Consider the following 15430-nt stretch of genomic DNA (forward strand, 5'->3'; position numbering starts at 1 on the left):
GTAGGAATTTTGCTATTTCTGAGCCCTCCAGTTTTCTGGTGAATTTGACTGCTGGGTTAAAAAGGTTTTAGAGAAATGCACACATATATATATGGAGTCTTATTTCCTAAGAAAATATTAAAAGTACATGTAGCATCATTGTGTGAGGCAGGACACCTGGAGAAGATAGGGCTTTTTTTTGAGTAAAGACAGTGTAATCTATGTGGATGCCTCAGGAGCTAGCATATATTTTGTTTCAAGAGTGTGGAGGATTGTTGGGTCTCAGCAGGGTCTTTCACAATTTGACACGGATGTGTCTGGATGGGCTTGTTTTGACAATATTACATTGGTAGCAGATGACTTTCATTTTATCTCAATGTAGGTTGCTAAACTCGAAAGAGAGAAGACTCAAGAAACGAAGCGTATCCGCGAAGTGGAGCAACGCAAGCAGACTGTGCAGATCACAGAGCTAAAAGCCAAACTCCATGAGGAGAAAATGAAGGAGCTGCAGGCTGTGAGGGAGAACCTCATCAAACAGCACGAGCAGGAGATGACGAGGATGGTGAAAGTCCGAGACAGTGAAATCCAGCGCCTCAAGTCAGCACTGTGCGCACTGCGGGATGGGAGCAGTGATAAAGTACGGACAGCGCTGACTATTGAGGCTCGTGAGGAGGCCAGAAAACAGTTTGACTCTGAGCGCCTTAAGCTTCTGCAGGAAATTACTGAACTGAAGTCTGCCAAAAAGCAGGTAGATGAGGCCCTTAACAATATGATCCAGGCCGATAAGATCAAGGCAGGCGATCTTCGGAGTGAGCATCAATCCCACCAGGAAGCCATTTCCAAGATCAAATGGGAGAGTGAAAGGGATATTCGACGCCTGGTAAGTAATCAAAACAGTTCATGTGCTTTCTTAGGCTACGCTGAGTTTGCCTTTTTTGTCTCTTAGCTTTTTCTGTGTAACAGATCTCTGCAATGCAACTCACTCTGAAAAAGTATTACAAATTTCTCACAGTCATTTGTCAGGAATAAATAGCTCACAGTGAGTCAGCTATAGTACTGTGGTGGCAGTTAACAATTTAAATTAGGAGAGTAATTGGCCTAATCCATAAGGGTTTGGCTCTCTGATTTGCAAATACATGCAAGGTGCAAAAGGTTAGATAAAGACCATTTCTATCTACACTTGCAGTTTTTTGATTTCTCCAGCCTGTGTTGTGGTATCCTAAAAGCAATAAACCAGGAGAGGAGATATCTTTGGGTTGGCCTTGGTGTAGCCTTCAGCAGTTACTGTGGACAGTGAACAAAAATAAGCCCACACCAGCAAAAGTGTAGTTTGCATTGTTTCCTTTTGTTGTGCTTTAGAAACTTCCCATTTGTGCTCCCACTTAGACTTTCCAAACCATACTGAAGCTTGCTCACTCCCCATCCCCTGCAGTGGGCTGGAGAGGAGAATTGGAGGCACAATAGGTAAAGATGAGATAATGAGTTGAAGAAAGACCACTTTACTGGAAACAGCAGTGAAATGCTGACATGAGAGAGGAGAGTGACTTATGTGCAAAATGATCACGATGGAGCCTGGGACCTTACCACAGCCATGCTACCCTCCTCCAGAAGGGAGCCCTTCCCCCATCCCCAGAAAATGACATGAGATTATAGAGAATAACCTCTGGGTCCCCTGGCTGCTGCAAAAATTAACCATGTCCTGGCCAGAAGCAGGACACACTGTCATGTGGAGAGCTGGACCTACTTGTAAAGGTAAAAAGTTTAGCTTGAAAATTTGAATTCAAGAATTGACAATTAAGTAAAATAAATGGGAATTTACACTGTAAAGAATGATACCAGCCCCCCCAGTTCACAGTCTGCATCCTTGAGGTGTATTCTTGTGTTGCCAAAATGCTCAGTGAATGTGCTCCTGTACCAAGTTGAGTATGGCTCACACTTTGTTTTACAGGCCTGGTGCAGTATGGTAGAGCAGATTTGAGGGGTGATTGCTGCTCTTAAGTAGATCATACAATACAAATTGGAGAAATACTGTTGTCTTCACATAATAATATTGTTCTGGTGTTTCTTTCATTCAGATGGATGAGATCAAGGCTAAAGACAGGATCATATTTTCATTGGAAAAAGAACTGGAGACACAGACAGGCTATGTGCAGAAGCTGCAGCTGCAAAAGGAAGCCCTGGATGAACAACTCTTTTTGGTGAAGGAGGCAGAATGTAACATGAGCAGTCCCAAGAGAGAGATCCCAGGAAGGGCTGGAGATGGTTCGGAGCACTGCAGCAGCCCTGTATGCAGGTTTTACCAGTCCTTGCACAGCAGTAGCATGGATGTGTGTTTCTTGCTGACATACCTTCTCAGGCCCTGGGAAAACATTCTCGCTCACTCACTACAGACAAGTTAATGTCCATAGAGTCTTCAGAGGCCATGCTAGTTGGACAAAGCTTTGTACTGCTGGTTTTCATCAGTCATTCTATTCATAAATATAACACATTTTAAATAATCAGTGCCCCTTTGAAAGAATCATCATGACCCTAACTACCTGGATAACATGCATCCTCAAAACCAGCTAGAATTAGGAGGATGAGTAGGGAGGGGCAAGGAGAAGGCTGGGCACAGAGAATCTGCGAGACTCTTAGGAGATCCTCCTCTTTGTCCGTCTTCCCACAGACAGCCCTTGGGTGTCATTCACAAAGCACAGAGGTCACCCATTGTGTGACTGAACTGAAGGTGTTTACACAACCAATGCATATATAAAAGCATATTTACATGTAGACAAACGAGGAATAAAAATGTAAATGTAATTGATACAGAAAGGGTTGTCATGACTTTTTCACCTGAGGTAGTGGCTCAGCAAATAGAAGCAATCTATAGGAAAAGGCAATAAAAAATAGAATCTTTTAGCTTTTTCATCTCCATAATAAAAAATTATCATCTGTTTGGTTGTTTTGTCTTGATTTTTTTAAACGAGTTAAAAATTTCAATTAAAGTATCCCCCAAACCGGATACTTCCTCCTAAAAATATATATGTTTTTGCCAACATATTCAGTACTGTAAAAGTCCCTAAAGATAATTTGTTGATGATGACAGCTTGACTGGTGTGTGTTTTTTAAGGATTCTTTTCCCAAGAATGTATTTTGAAGAGAATCAGTAACTGTGTGACATTGTTGCCCGTGCACAGGACTTGCGCAGAAACCAGAAGAGGATAGCAGAGCTGAATGCCACGATACGGAAGCTGGAAGATCGGAACACGTTGCTTGTTGACGAACGAAATGAGCTGGTATGTGAGCTTTTGCACTGGCAGACAGAGGAGGTTGAGAACTATGGGGAAAGGCAAAGAGGGGGAGGATCCAGGGATAAATCTGCTGATGAATAGGCCTTGTCCATCCATCAGGCCCGTCACTCAGGAGGTTGAGGAGGATTTTTTATCCTAGAATTAAACAATAATTTCATTGAAGTTACGTGAGTACAAAATCACAGATAATTAAGTACTGGGTCTAGGAAGAATTGACAACTATGAAGTGATCCCTTTATCTGATTTTCTACTCTGTGGTGATACCTGTGTGTTGAATAAGGACCCTGGTTATTTAACCTATTTATATTCCTACTTCTGTGCTTAAAGATGAGAGTGATAAATTGAAGTCTTGATGGATTTTTTATTCCTGAGCTAGAAATCTTAATGCACTCCTTTCATATCAGTTTAGCTGGCTTCAGTGTTCTTTGTCATAATTGCAAAATAGAGGTCAAGATTGCAAATTACAGGTATATTCATGTATCTCTCATGACAATTATTAATTACTATTATCAATCCAGTTGAAGCGTGTCCGAGAAACTGAGAAACAATGTAAACCTCTTCTGGAAAAGAACAAGTGCCTCACGAAGAGAAATGATGAACTTATGCAGTCTTTGCAGCGCATGGAAGATAAACTCAAAGCAGTCACTAAAGAAAATATAGAAATGGTTGGTACTGAAGAGCAAAATGAGGATTACTGGATGGTCTATGTGTTAGTGGCCACATCTGCATAGTGCATGATTTATATAAGTAGAGAATATGCATTGTATATAATGTATAATACTATTGCTAAGATACAGCCATGGTTTGGTCTGTAGATTTACATACCATAACATAGTATATATAACATTATAACATTATAACAGTAATATAATATCTAACAATAAGTTATATAATATATATATATAATATATATAACAATAAGTTATAATAAGTATATAATATGTAACAGTATAACATTATAACCATAATATATGTTATGCATATATGGGCAATATATTTACATGAATGCGTAATCACAGTCTTTAATTCTATTATCAAAGTTAGAATATTGAGTTTCAATTGTTTCAAAAAAAAGAAAAAGGAAAGAAAGTTATATCGTAGAGGCATATCCTACTGTGCTGTTTTTCATCTGGAACTCAAAAAGGAAGCTGTTAAGAGTGATTTTCAGCTAGAATGATGTTCTTGCATCATGTACACATTCTTTTTAGAGTTGATGATGACAAAGTAAACTTCTGGTATGGCACTAAGCACATAGAATCTTTCCATAAAACATACACATGGTAGGTGTGTATGGGAAAGGGAGAATGGTGGTGTTTAAATTTGGTTAGAGCTATGCATTTCCCATGTCAGGGCCATATGAAGTAGGGTCAAAGCAGTTATGTCTGCATATCCTTCAGATGGGATTGCCTTGATTATCAGTCTGCTTCCAGGCCCTATGTTCCTACACATGTACTGATGTTGCTTTGGCATTAATGAAAAAGGAGGTGGATGTTCTGGGTTGCCAGATGTAAGCTAGCAGACTGAGACAACTTCCCTTGCTAAGGATGTTCATGGACCTTGCCCTGACTTGTCCTGTCTTGAGCAGGCTAAGTGCCCTGCAATGGGAGCAGCTTCCCTGCTGATTAAGTGGAGATGATCAGATTCACTTTCTTGTCACACAGAAAAAAGACTTCAGTGCTACACGGGTAATCCACTTAAAGACTCTGCAATTTACCCATGCCTAGAAGACAGATAAACTTATTGCAGGTGTCATGGGTCACAATTTTTCTTCCACAGCTGTGGTAGTACAGATGACAGTCCCCTGGGGTCTCCCACAGCAAAGAGAAAGGACTCAGGAATCTGCATGCTTTAGGCATCAGTGGGCAGCACCTCTGGTGCATATCTGTGGACACCGTGCTAAGTTAGCTCCCTGACATCCCTGACATCTGCTCTTCACTCTACGGATGCCCATATCATAAAGTTAACAAGCTGTGGGTGGCTAGAGTAATTCTCACAGGTTTTAGCCATTTCCTTTCCCACATATGCTCAGGAGCAGGCAGGATATTGACCTGTGTTTAAAATAAATCTGTTACCACAGTTTTTGCCTTTCCTCTTGGTGTGACTGGATGCGTGTCTTTCACATAAGTAAAGCATGTCCATTGCCTCACTGTGTATGATCCTACATTGAATATCAGTAAGGACATGGGGTTGTGAGAGTAGATAACTATTTGGCTACCCACTAGAAAGGTTCAACTCTATTTGCCACATGTGGGGGCATCTTGATGCATGGTCAAGGAAGAGCTATGGTATGTGACCTTTGAGGGCTGTAGAGGCTGTATTGCCACAAAGTAAGCAAATAGATAAAACTTTGTTGTTCTGGTTGAAGAACTCAGTCTTGTACTACTTAATTGTTAAGAAGCGCTGATGGGCATTAATAAAAAATTGTGTAGTTGAAGCATATTTAAAGGTCTGTATAGCTTAAAGGAAAGGTGATGTTTAGTTTTTAACTGAAAAGTGGTCTTTTAATTGCTGAATCTTATTTTATCTCTTATCTTTTCTTCTTACCACAGAGAGAAAAAATAACATCACATCCTCCTCTAAAGAAGTTAAGATCTCTCAATGACCTGGATCAGGCTAATGAGGAACAAGAAACTGAATTTTTAAAGCTTCAGGTCATAGAACAGCAGAACATAATTGATGAGTTAACAAGGGTATGTCTAGAGCACAAAGAAATTAGGAATGATTGCTGTGTACAGTTTACCAGTGATAGTATTTCATCTTACAACTAGAGGTCTGAGCATTAATACCTTATCTGCTTTTAACATCTGCAGATGTTTAGCTGTAGGCATGCATGTGTGCAGTTTACTGAATTTGTAGTGGAGCATCAGCCCCTACAACTCAAAGCATAACACTGTGAATTGAGCTCCAGAAAGGAATGCAGACTAAGATCTGTGGAGCCTGGAAGGTACCTACATGTTCACAAGACAGGGCTGTGCCGAAATGTTTTACCATTGTAACTAAGTCATGCTTAAAGTGTTTCCTTAACAAGAGGCCAGCCCCCAGTGCCATATCATGTGCAGGAAAAGCATGTATAGCTAGAGAGTTTCTAGTTCTTCTGTCATTTAATGCAGACAATTCCTTTGTCAGCAGACTTTGCATTACAATACTGAGAAGGAGAAAGATTCCAAAACAGGATGTTGTCTCTTCTGAGACATCATTGCTGGTAATGGTGAGATCAACACTACCATCATTTAATGACTGAGACAGAGGCAGCATCTGCTCATCAGGGTAGGCAGACAGTCCCTTATACAATGCCCAAACCCATGCACCAGGTCTCCCAGTGATTTTAGAGGGCAATCCATCAGTTCCTGTTGTTTGGCAGCTGCTCAAGGCAAATACTCAAGGGCTTCTTTCAGGTGGTGTTCAGCTGACACTCATACAGATTTGGATATGAATCCTCCCTTCTACCTGTAATCAGATTTCTGTTTGAACAAATGAGAAGAGTCACTGGAAGTTCTATTTTTTCCTGTGTATATTTGGTCATCTAACAGCTGGAAAGAGAAGAGAGAGTAACTTTTTAATCTTACTTTCCAGGACAGAGAGAAACTAATTCGTCGGAGAAAGCATAAAAGGAGCTCAAAACCAATCAAGGTAAGATGAAGAGTTGTTTCTTATTTACAGTGTTCAGGTAGGCTGTGTAGGAAAACACACGTTAGCAATCTGATTAAAGAGAGCTTTGTGGATTATAACAATCTGCTTTAGTGATCAGGTTTATAAATTCCTTAGCTACTTTGGGAGAGCTTTTTAAATCCACTTTGAAATTCTATTAAGGGTATGCAGCTATTTTATTTTCAGCAAAATGGGGCTCCTGTCCCATCCATTGTCCTTACCCCATCCCCTCCTGAGTAGTAATAATTGTCCTTCCATTTGGTTTCTATAAGTGTTGGTCTCAAGGTCTGTTATGCTGAGAGGTTTATCAGAGACCTTCCCATTTTTTTCTGTGATTTTTACATCATATATGGGCTAAAGCCAAATCCTTGTGCATCTCTATTTTTCAAGTGGAAATTCCTGCCTGAGATACTGTGTCATTCTCTCCTGCTTAGTTCCACATGCCTTTGACTAACTTTTGTATCACCCTGAATTAAGTCCAAAGCTGGTATAATTTACAACAATTTTAGAGCTGAGTAGTCAGGAGTGGTTTGCATAGCTCCTTTATCATCTATAAGTGAAGCATGACTTCGCAATATTCATGTCCCACCTCCAAAAAGTGGAAATACTGGTTGCTTGGTTGCACTCAGTCCTCCAAGGACATCCCGTAGTGCATCAGCCATGTTCTGTGAAAGTAACGCAGCACTGTCTACACACTGGGAATTTCAGACCAGGAAATCCTAGCGGTGTCATCACATTGTTTCTGTGTGGGTCGTGAAGCGGTGTACAGCAGGCACAACAAGGACTGAAAAGTATTTTCATCAGTAAATTTTATTTTTAAACCAGAGATTATAATACTGTAGAATATGTCAATTGTCTTCACTTGACAACACAATGAACAAAAATAATAATATATGCAAAAGCTAATTGGCCTCTTTGGTACATGTTTTTTGTGTGATTCAATCTCCAGGTTTAGAAGGTTTTACCCTGTTGGCAAAGTGAAAGATGTTGCTAAAAAGAAGTGAATCTTAATTGCTTGTCAATCAGTTTGTCTTCAGAATTATCCTTAAGACAAATATTTAAATGCTCAGATCTGTGGTGCCCTGAAACCAAGCCTGCAGGGTCAGGCATCTGTGCCTTCACAGGACACATCTCACAGTTTTCATTTGATTTAATTTGGCTACGAGATTGGCAATAGTGAGGTGTCAGACATACAGTCAAACTGTGGAGCATGAGCAATTGTTTATAACATGTGCAGTTACTGTAGTCCTGGAAAGATGCAATATAAGTTCCTTCATGTTGGTTTTGTGTTAGCATAGCTTTCACTGACATAGTCCAACAACAATATCAGCAAGAGGAGCACCTAGACATTAAAAGTATCAGCAGTGTCTGTGAGAGAAGGAGGGCTGGCTATTCTACATCTGTTTCCAGCTCCTTATGGTGTTACCTTTGCACACTAATCAGCATGTTGATAGATGTCTTCTGAAGAGCTTTGTGGTTAACAAACAATTCTCCTGCCTTCATGCAAGAGTAGAGACTTTTCCTCTAGCATATTGCTTCTCACATTATGTTTTACAATTAGACTGAGACAGACCCTGAGAAAAATTATTCAGAAAACTTATTCTCTACCAGCACAAGACCTGATCTTCAACGGGTCTTGAGTTTGAAGTTGAAGATGGTAATTGCAGGGGTAGCCCACTGTCCATTTTTTTCACCTTATCTTTTAAGTAGCTAGCAACTCCTCCCTCTGCCCCTATCCAGAACACATGCTACAAGTTTACATGAAGGTTCAGAAATCATGTTTTTCCTTCTACAGAGACATGTGGTGGATACAGTTTTTGGGTATGATGATGATTCCATGGACTCTGAAACATCCTCTGTGGCCTCATATAGAACAGACAGGACACCAGCAACCCCAGATGATGATCTGGATGAGGTAAGATCTGACTCTTTTCACAGACAGATTACAGGTTTTGAGGAGACGACTTTCAAAACAAGTTGTTACGCTCTCAAAAACACTCAGGTTTTTATAGTGCATACTGAGTGATAAGTACTTCCTAAGTTTCACCTTAATTTTGGTACTCATATACTGAAATGCTGAGAGTTTCTTCCAGAATCTAGTCCATAGAGTCTATAGCTGTGCCTTCCCTGCAATTTGAGATGATTTTTTTTCCTCTCCCTTTTCAAGGAGACAAGCCTATCACACATCTTTTAGCTTAAAGACATATCAGAGGGTTGCAGTGAATGGGATGACATCATACTGGTGACCTGTCACCAGTGGGGTTTTGCAGGGCTCCATCTTAGCCCCTGTGCTCTTCAATTTCATCATGAATTACTTGAACACTGAACTGGAAGGGATACTGTACAAGGTCTCAGATGATACAAAATAGAGAGCAGCTGTTGACTCCCTCGAAGGCAGGGAAGCCCTGCAGAGAGACCTGGACAAATCAGAGGGCTGGGCCATCACCAACCAGATGAAGTTCAACAAGGTCAAGTGCCCGATTCTGCACCTGGGATGGGGCAACCCTGAATCTACAGACTGACTGGGGAATGAGATGCTGGAAAGCAATGCCTGGAAAGGGACCTGGGGGTTGACAGAAAGTTGAATATGAGTTAGCAGTGCCCTGGCAACCAGGAGGGCCACTCGTGTCCTGTGGGGCATCAGGCCCAGCATTTCTAGCCAGCCAGGAGGGGATTGCCCTGCTCTGCTCTGCTCTGTGGTGGTCTCACTATAAATATTGTGTGCAGTTTTAGGCGCCACAATGTAAGAAAAATATTAAATTGTTAGAGAGTGTTCAGAGGAGAGGAACAAAGATGATGAAGGGCTTTGAGGGGAAGCTGTATGAGGGGTGACTGAGGTCACTTGGTCTATTCAGCCTGGAGAAGAGAATGAGGGGAGACCTCATTGCAGTCTACAGCTTCCTCATGAGGGGAGGAGGAGGAACAGACAATGATCTCTTCTCTGTGGTGACCAGTGACAGGGCCCGTGGGAATGGCCTGAGGTTGTGTCAGGGGAGGTTTAGGTTGGATATTAGAAAAAGGTTCTTCACCCAAAGGATGATTAGGCACTGGAATGGTCTCCCCAGGGAAGTGGTCACAGCACCAAGCTTAACAGAGTTTGAGAAGTGTTTGGACAACACTCTCAGTTACTCTTGGGGATGGTGCTTTGCAAGGCCAGGAGCTGGACTCAGTGATCCTTGTAGGTCCCTTCCAACTCAGCTGATACTGTGATATAAATGCTGTATAATCTCCACATTTTTTTCACTTCAGATCACAGCAAGTTCACTGTGATCCAAAAAGCTGTTTGAATCAAGACCTGAAAACCAACTACTGTGCTTAACAAATCACATTTGTATTCTTTGCTTTGACAGTGCTTTGCTCTCCATGGCTTAGACATGTCCCTTCTTATTCTTCAGGGTTTAGCAGCAGAAGAGTCAGAGCTGCGGTTTCGACAGTTGACAAAGGAGTACCAGGCCCTGCAGAGAGCATATGCACTGCTGCAGGAACAGACAGGAGGGGTCATAGATGCTGAAAGAGAAGCCAGGGTCAGTATTTGTTTGAGAGTAACAGTTTTTCATTGCTGTCAGGACAAGAAACCATACAAAGTGACATACAATGGAATAGAGCTGCATACAGCATCCATAACACTGAGAAATGTCTGTTCAGTCGCTTACTGAGTACATTTTTAAAGAGTGTGACCATTAAGAATGGACATGCTCAGTTTACAGGAAGCTGTCCTCCACCTGAACCTGAAAACTCTGCAGTCAGGCAGGCATGCCAAAGCAGACAACTGCAGCCTGACACAGAATCCCAAGGGTTTTCTCAGCATTTGCCTAAGTGTGTTGGGATTTGGTTTAAAAGGCAAATGAAGGCCTGTGGGTTTTCACAAAGGCACACATTGCACCAACTTTAGGAACATCTGAATGTTTCTAACAGAAATGCAAATTACATTCAAACTTTAATGTGATGCAGGCTACAGTAAACCTTCCAAGGCTAAAAATGTTGCCTCTCTAATAAAATGGTAGAATCATTCAGGCTGGAAGACACCTCAGGCAGTCTCCCTAATTCCTGCTCAAAGCAGTCAATTGTGAAATCATATCAGTTTGTTTAGTACTTACTTAAGTCAACTCTTGAGGACCCCCTGGCAGTTAAAATTGCCTCTTCCCACTGTCTGTTGCCACTCTGATCTACTAAGCGCTTTTTTTTGTAATTTAGGGATTGCCCCTTATTAGGGTCTTTGATCAGAGCACCCCAAGTACCTGAGCTTGTGTTTTGCTGCTCTGATGCAATCCACGATGGAACAGGCTTGGGTGGGGAGTTGGGGCTGAGCCACCATTCTGTTCCCTTGTGTCATCTGTGTGCCAGTTTAAGGGATGGCACAAAACATCATTGTGTCAGAAGCATTCTAATGGTTGCTCACTCAGTGGAACTGACAGCATGAACCCAGGCTCTGCTGGTCTTGGTTTCCTTATAACACCAGTTACATTGCTGGTTTTGTTACTCTTTTATGTGGTGCCTGACTTCAACAGGCTCAGGAGCAACTTCAAGCTGAAGTCCAGAGGTATAAAGCCAAAATAGAAGATCTGGAGAAAACTTTGGCTCAGAAAGGGCAGGTAAGTAATTCTTGTGTATTTTTCCCCTATTTTGTACCTTACCTGCTCTGCTTACAAAATACTTAGCACAATTTCAGTGTAAGCTTCCATGAGATGTAATGTTGCCAGTCAATAAACAGGCAGCTCTGGTAAGTTCAGAAGCCTCACTCCATCTTGGTCAACTTTAAAATGTTGTTGTTCTGTAAAATACAGCTTGTTCCTGTAGGATGTTAACGCCTGAGTATTGTGGCTCCAATTTTCAATAAATTGGAGCCTCATGGAATTTGATTATTCTGTAATACTACTGCTTCATCCAACAGGACTCACACTGGGTGGAAGATAAGCAGCTTTTCATTAAGAGGAACCAAGAACTTTTAGACAAGGTACGTTCCAAAGGTTTGCATGTTCACTCTGAAGGGTTATCTGGATCCTATGAGACATCTTAAGGGTTTAGATTTTGCACAGCCTATTCTACCTCAAATACTACTCACCAAATACTTCATGGTTCTTGTAACAGTCACACAGGTCACGGTTTAACATATTTCTGTTAGATAGAGAAAACGGAGGCCGAAAACAACCGTCTGCAACAGGAGCTGCAGGATGCACGAGACCAGAACGAGCTGCTGGAGTTCCGCAACCTTGAGCTGGAGGTGATGGATGCGCTTCTTACAGCAGAGCTAGTAGAAAATTAAGTGACTGCACTTGCACTGGACACCAGCTTTAATCAAGGGTTTGCTCAAGTGCTGTAGCAATGAAACAGAGTAACCAGATCAGGCCCAGCATTTTTAATTGTGAGCTGAAGTATGTCAGCTCTAATATCCTGGAAATAGTAAGCACCATACCCTGCTGTTTCACTTCACCCTGAGCCAGGTGCTCAATGGGCACAGGTAAGCTTAGCTGATTAACATGAGTGTGTGTCTTAGTTGCCACGCCTGTGGGCATAATTTTTCTAATATTTGGAGAAGCCTGTCTGCCCATGTGCAAGTGCTGTTCCTTTTGTGGGCACTGGACACATTCCCTGTTGAGCAGCTCTCCCATGACCAGTAGTGGGTAAAAACAGTCTCTCAGGTGACACTGGACATTGATGCAGGAGCTTCAGAAGCCTCTTCAGGACCTCAACCTCCCTCTTCCCAGACTGCCTCTAGTTACAGACTCTTCTTTGGAGTGCCAGCCAACCAAAACTTCACCTGCTCTCTTCCCCAGAATAAGCTGGTGTATTTTTTAGTTGTTCTTTTCAGTTGCTGTCCAAGGCCAAATACATTTGCCACACAGAGCCTTTCCTGGGTCTTATAAGTTAATGCTGTGTCAGACTTGCCCCTTATTCATAGAACTGCCTCACAGTTTTACCTGACAGCTGTGTATCCAAATGACAGGGAGCTGAACTCATCAAGTGAATTACACGTTCATAAACCAAAAATGTGTGTGAAAATTAAGTTTAATCTTCACTTCTGTGCTTGCCTGAATACCTGAGAGGAATGAGAAATAACATCTTCAATTTTATTTTCTCTCTGGTCATTTGGAATTGTCAAATATTTGTAAATTTTAAGCAACGAAGGTGTATAGCTAAGTTGATCAGTTTTTTTGAACGCATTCTTTCCCACAGATGTTTGAATGTACAGCATACCAGGATGAGCAAAATGTGTAATCTGAGTCTCCCAATAGTCTAAAGTCAAACATCTGTTTCTAAAGGGAGTATTTACAACAATGCATAGTTGTTCAACACTTTATAAAGAAAACCTATTGAATCTTAGCTAGTGACAGCCTTTCCACAGCCAGTTTGAAAACTGACCTAATTTATCAAATAATAAATTTTTAATCCTGTTAAACAGTTACCTTGGGTTTAGGATCCTGTCCCACTTGGCTCACTTTCTCGTACTAGTTCTAGATGTTTCTTTCCTTGGCTTGTGCAATGAAGTGCTTGGCTTTGCAAGCCAAGCATGATATAAACAGCAGCTATGGTATTTTCTCTGTGCATCTCCTTCATTCTAATAGATTTTCTGGTATCTTTTCAATTTATTTGCAGGAAAGAGAGAGGCGGTCCCCACCATTTAATCTCCAGATTCACCCATTCTCAGATGGTGTGAGTGCTCTACAGATCTACTGCATGAAGGAAGGGGTTAAGGTAGGTCAGTTGGATAAGGCAGTGCTTCTCCCTACAGGAGTGGTGGGTGCTGCCCATATAATCCATTACAAATAACTCCACTAAACTTCAGGTATTTAAACTCAATGTAATATAAGAGTGTGGTGACAGACACAGTTCAATTAGACTCAAAATTCTCACCATAATGGTAAAATCTGGTTCAAAGGCAACTGAAATCAATGTGTGATACATTTCCATAGGATAAAACAAAATGGCCAGCTTCCATATGGTTCATTGGATAGGTGGATATTGCAGCCATGATAAAAGGTGCATGCCATGCCTTTACCTTACTGTCTCTTTGCAGGATGTCAGCATCCCAGACCTTATAAAGCAGTTAGACATCCTAGGTGATAATGGGGTAAGTTGAAACGGGAGATATTTTCTCTTTACAAGCTGCATTTTGTACAGTGCGGTAAGTGATGTGTATGACTGTTTTCTAGGATACTTCTTAAATTATGCATCTGTTATGTATGTTTTAGCAGACTGGGAAGAATATCCAAAGACCATCAGTAATTGGGTCTGGCCCTGACTGCACCCTATTCACCCAGGAAAACACATGAATGAGTTTGGCAGTCTGAGTAAATCACTCTTCATCAGGACTAGGATTCTTTCTAAGAGTTTCATAAGTAGGCAAAAATTATCAAATTCCCTGTGGCTTTCTAAGAGGGCCTAGATGTCCACGTAAAAGAGATCCTGTATCTCTGGCCAAAATTATAAATGTCTCAAAAAAGTTTATAAGAAATAAAAACAAAGGGTCATTATTGTCTATTCATGTGCTGATGTAAACCAGCACTATTTTTACAAATTATTAAAAAAATATTAAAAATTAATGGAAATTCAGCTTTGTAAAATCAGCATGAAGACAAATGGGTCTAAGTTTATATTTCTCTTAAGATGTAATGGAATGAATGATACAGTTAATCCATATAATGTAGAAAGGCAAAAGTAGTGGTCTTCTTAATATGTTAACAGACTCTGAATATTTCAATGGAAACTGAGTACTCAGTAGCACAGGGATCCTCAGAAAACTGCGGACATGGTTTGTAGGCTCGATTGTCTTTATTCATGCAGGAAACTGCTTCAACTCTCCTCTTTCCTGTCTTTCTCTTCACAGAATTTGAGGAATGAAGAGCAGGTGGCCATAATTCAGGCTTCCACGGTATTGTCCTTGGCAGAAAAGGTAAACTGTGTACTTGTTTTTCTCACGTGTTATCTAAAGCCTCATCTAACACATTTTCTGTCCTGTTGTTGTCATCAATATTGTGAAACTTTCTAGTGTTGGGAGTGATTCCCCATATAAAATAAACTCTGCCAGCACAATCCCAAACACCTTGCTGAAGCAGCAAAAATATCAAAATGAGCTGGCCCAAGCTGTGCAGTAGAAAAACTACAAATACAAAAATAATATGAAACAAAACTTGCAATTGAAAACTGAATGAGAAATCATCAAAAATTTAAGCCGTAATTCAATACAGTTTGGGATTTACACTCCTGAGATTTCTAAAGATTCCAAAGGGATCTGTGTGCCAAAATTTCACTGAGTATTTGTCTACATTCCTTGTTTCAAAAATTAAGAAGAAAGTGGGGGTTGGTTAAAGTTGCTTTCTAAGGCTCAAATGCTTTCTAAGGCTCAAACTCAAAAACAGTTTTTTCAACATGACAGCTTCCAAGGACTCTGCTCAACAATGCCTCCTCTGCAAACAGAAATGCCATTAAGCAAACTAAGCTATTTTTGAGATGTTATAGCCCCATTGTGGGCCTTTACCCATGGGATGAAATGGGTTCCTTGTCTATCCAAGGGT

The 15430-nt window shown here is 41.0% G+C and overlaps 1 protein-coding gene across 1 annotated transcript in view; it reads left to right on the plus strand.

The window, feature by feature from the left end:
- The window catches only part of JAKMIP2 (janus kinase and microtubule interacting protein 2), a 41172-nt gene that overhangs the window by 12290 nt on the left and 13452 nt on the right, over positions 1 to 15430 (plus strand). Inside the window, exons 3-16 of the mRNA XM_058848610.1 lie at positions 362 to 859; positions 2055 to 2264; positions 3156 to 3254; positions 3788 to 3934; positions 5819 to 5959; positions 6843 to 6899; positions 8713 to 8832; positions 10313 to 10441; positions 11426 to 11509; positions 11809 to 11871; positions 12040 to 12138; positions 13512 to 13610; positions 13933 to 13986; positions 14743 to 14808. Coding sequence (XP_058704593.1) covers positions 362 to 859; positions 2055 to 2264; positions 3156 to 3254; positions 3788 to 3934; positions 5819 to 5959; positions 6843 to 6899; positions 8713 to 8832; positions 10313 to 10441; positions 11426 to 11509; positions 11809 to 11871; positions 12040 to 12138; positions 13512 to 13610; positions 13933 to 13986; positions 14743 to 14808 — 1866 coding nt within the window. The remainder of the gene's footprint in view (positions 1 to 361; positions 860 to 2054; positions 2265 to 3155; positions 3255 to 3787; positions 3935 to 5818; positions 5960 to 6842; positions 6900 to 8712; positions 8833 to 10312; positions 10442 to 11425; positions 11510 to 11808; positions 11872 to 12039; positions 12139 to 13511; positions 13611 to 13932; positions 13987 to 14742; positions 14809 to 15430) is intronic.

Source organism: Poecile atricapillus, chromosome 13 (genome assembly GCF_030490865.1).
Source record: "Poecile atricapillus isolate bPoeAtr1 chromosome 13, bPoeAtr1.hap1, whole genome shotgun sequence".
NCBI classification, from domain to species: Eukaryota; Metazoa; Chordata; class Aves; order Passeriformes; family Paridae; genus Poecile; species Poecile atricapillus.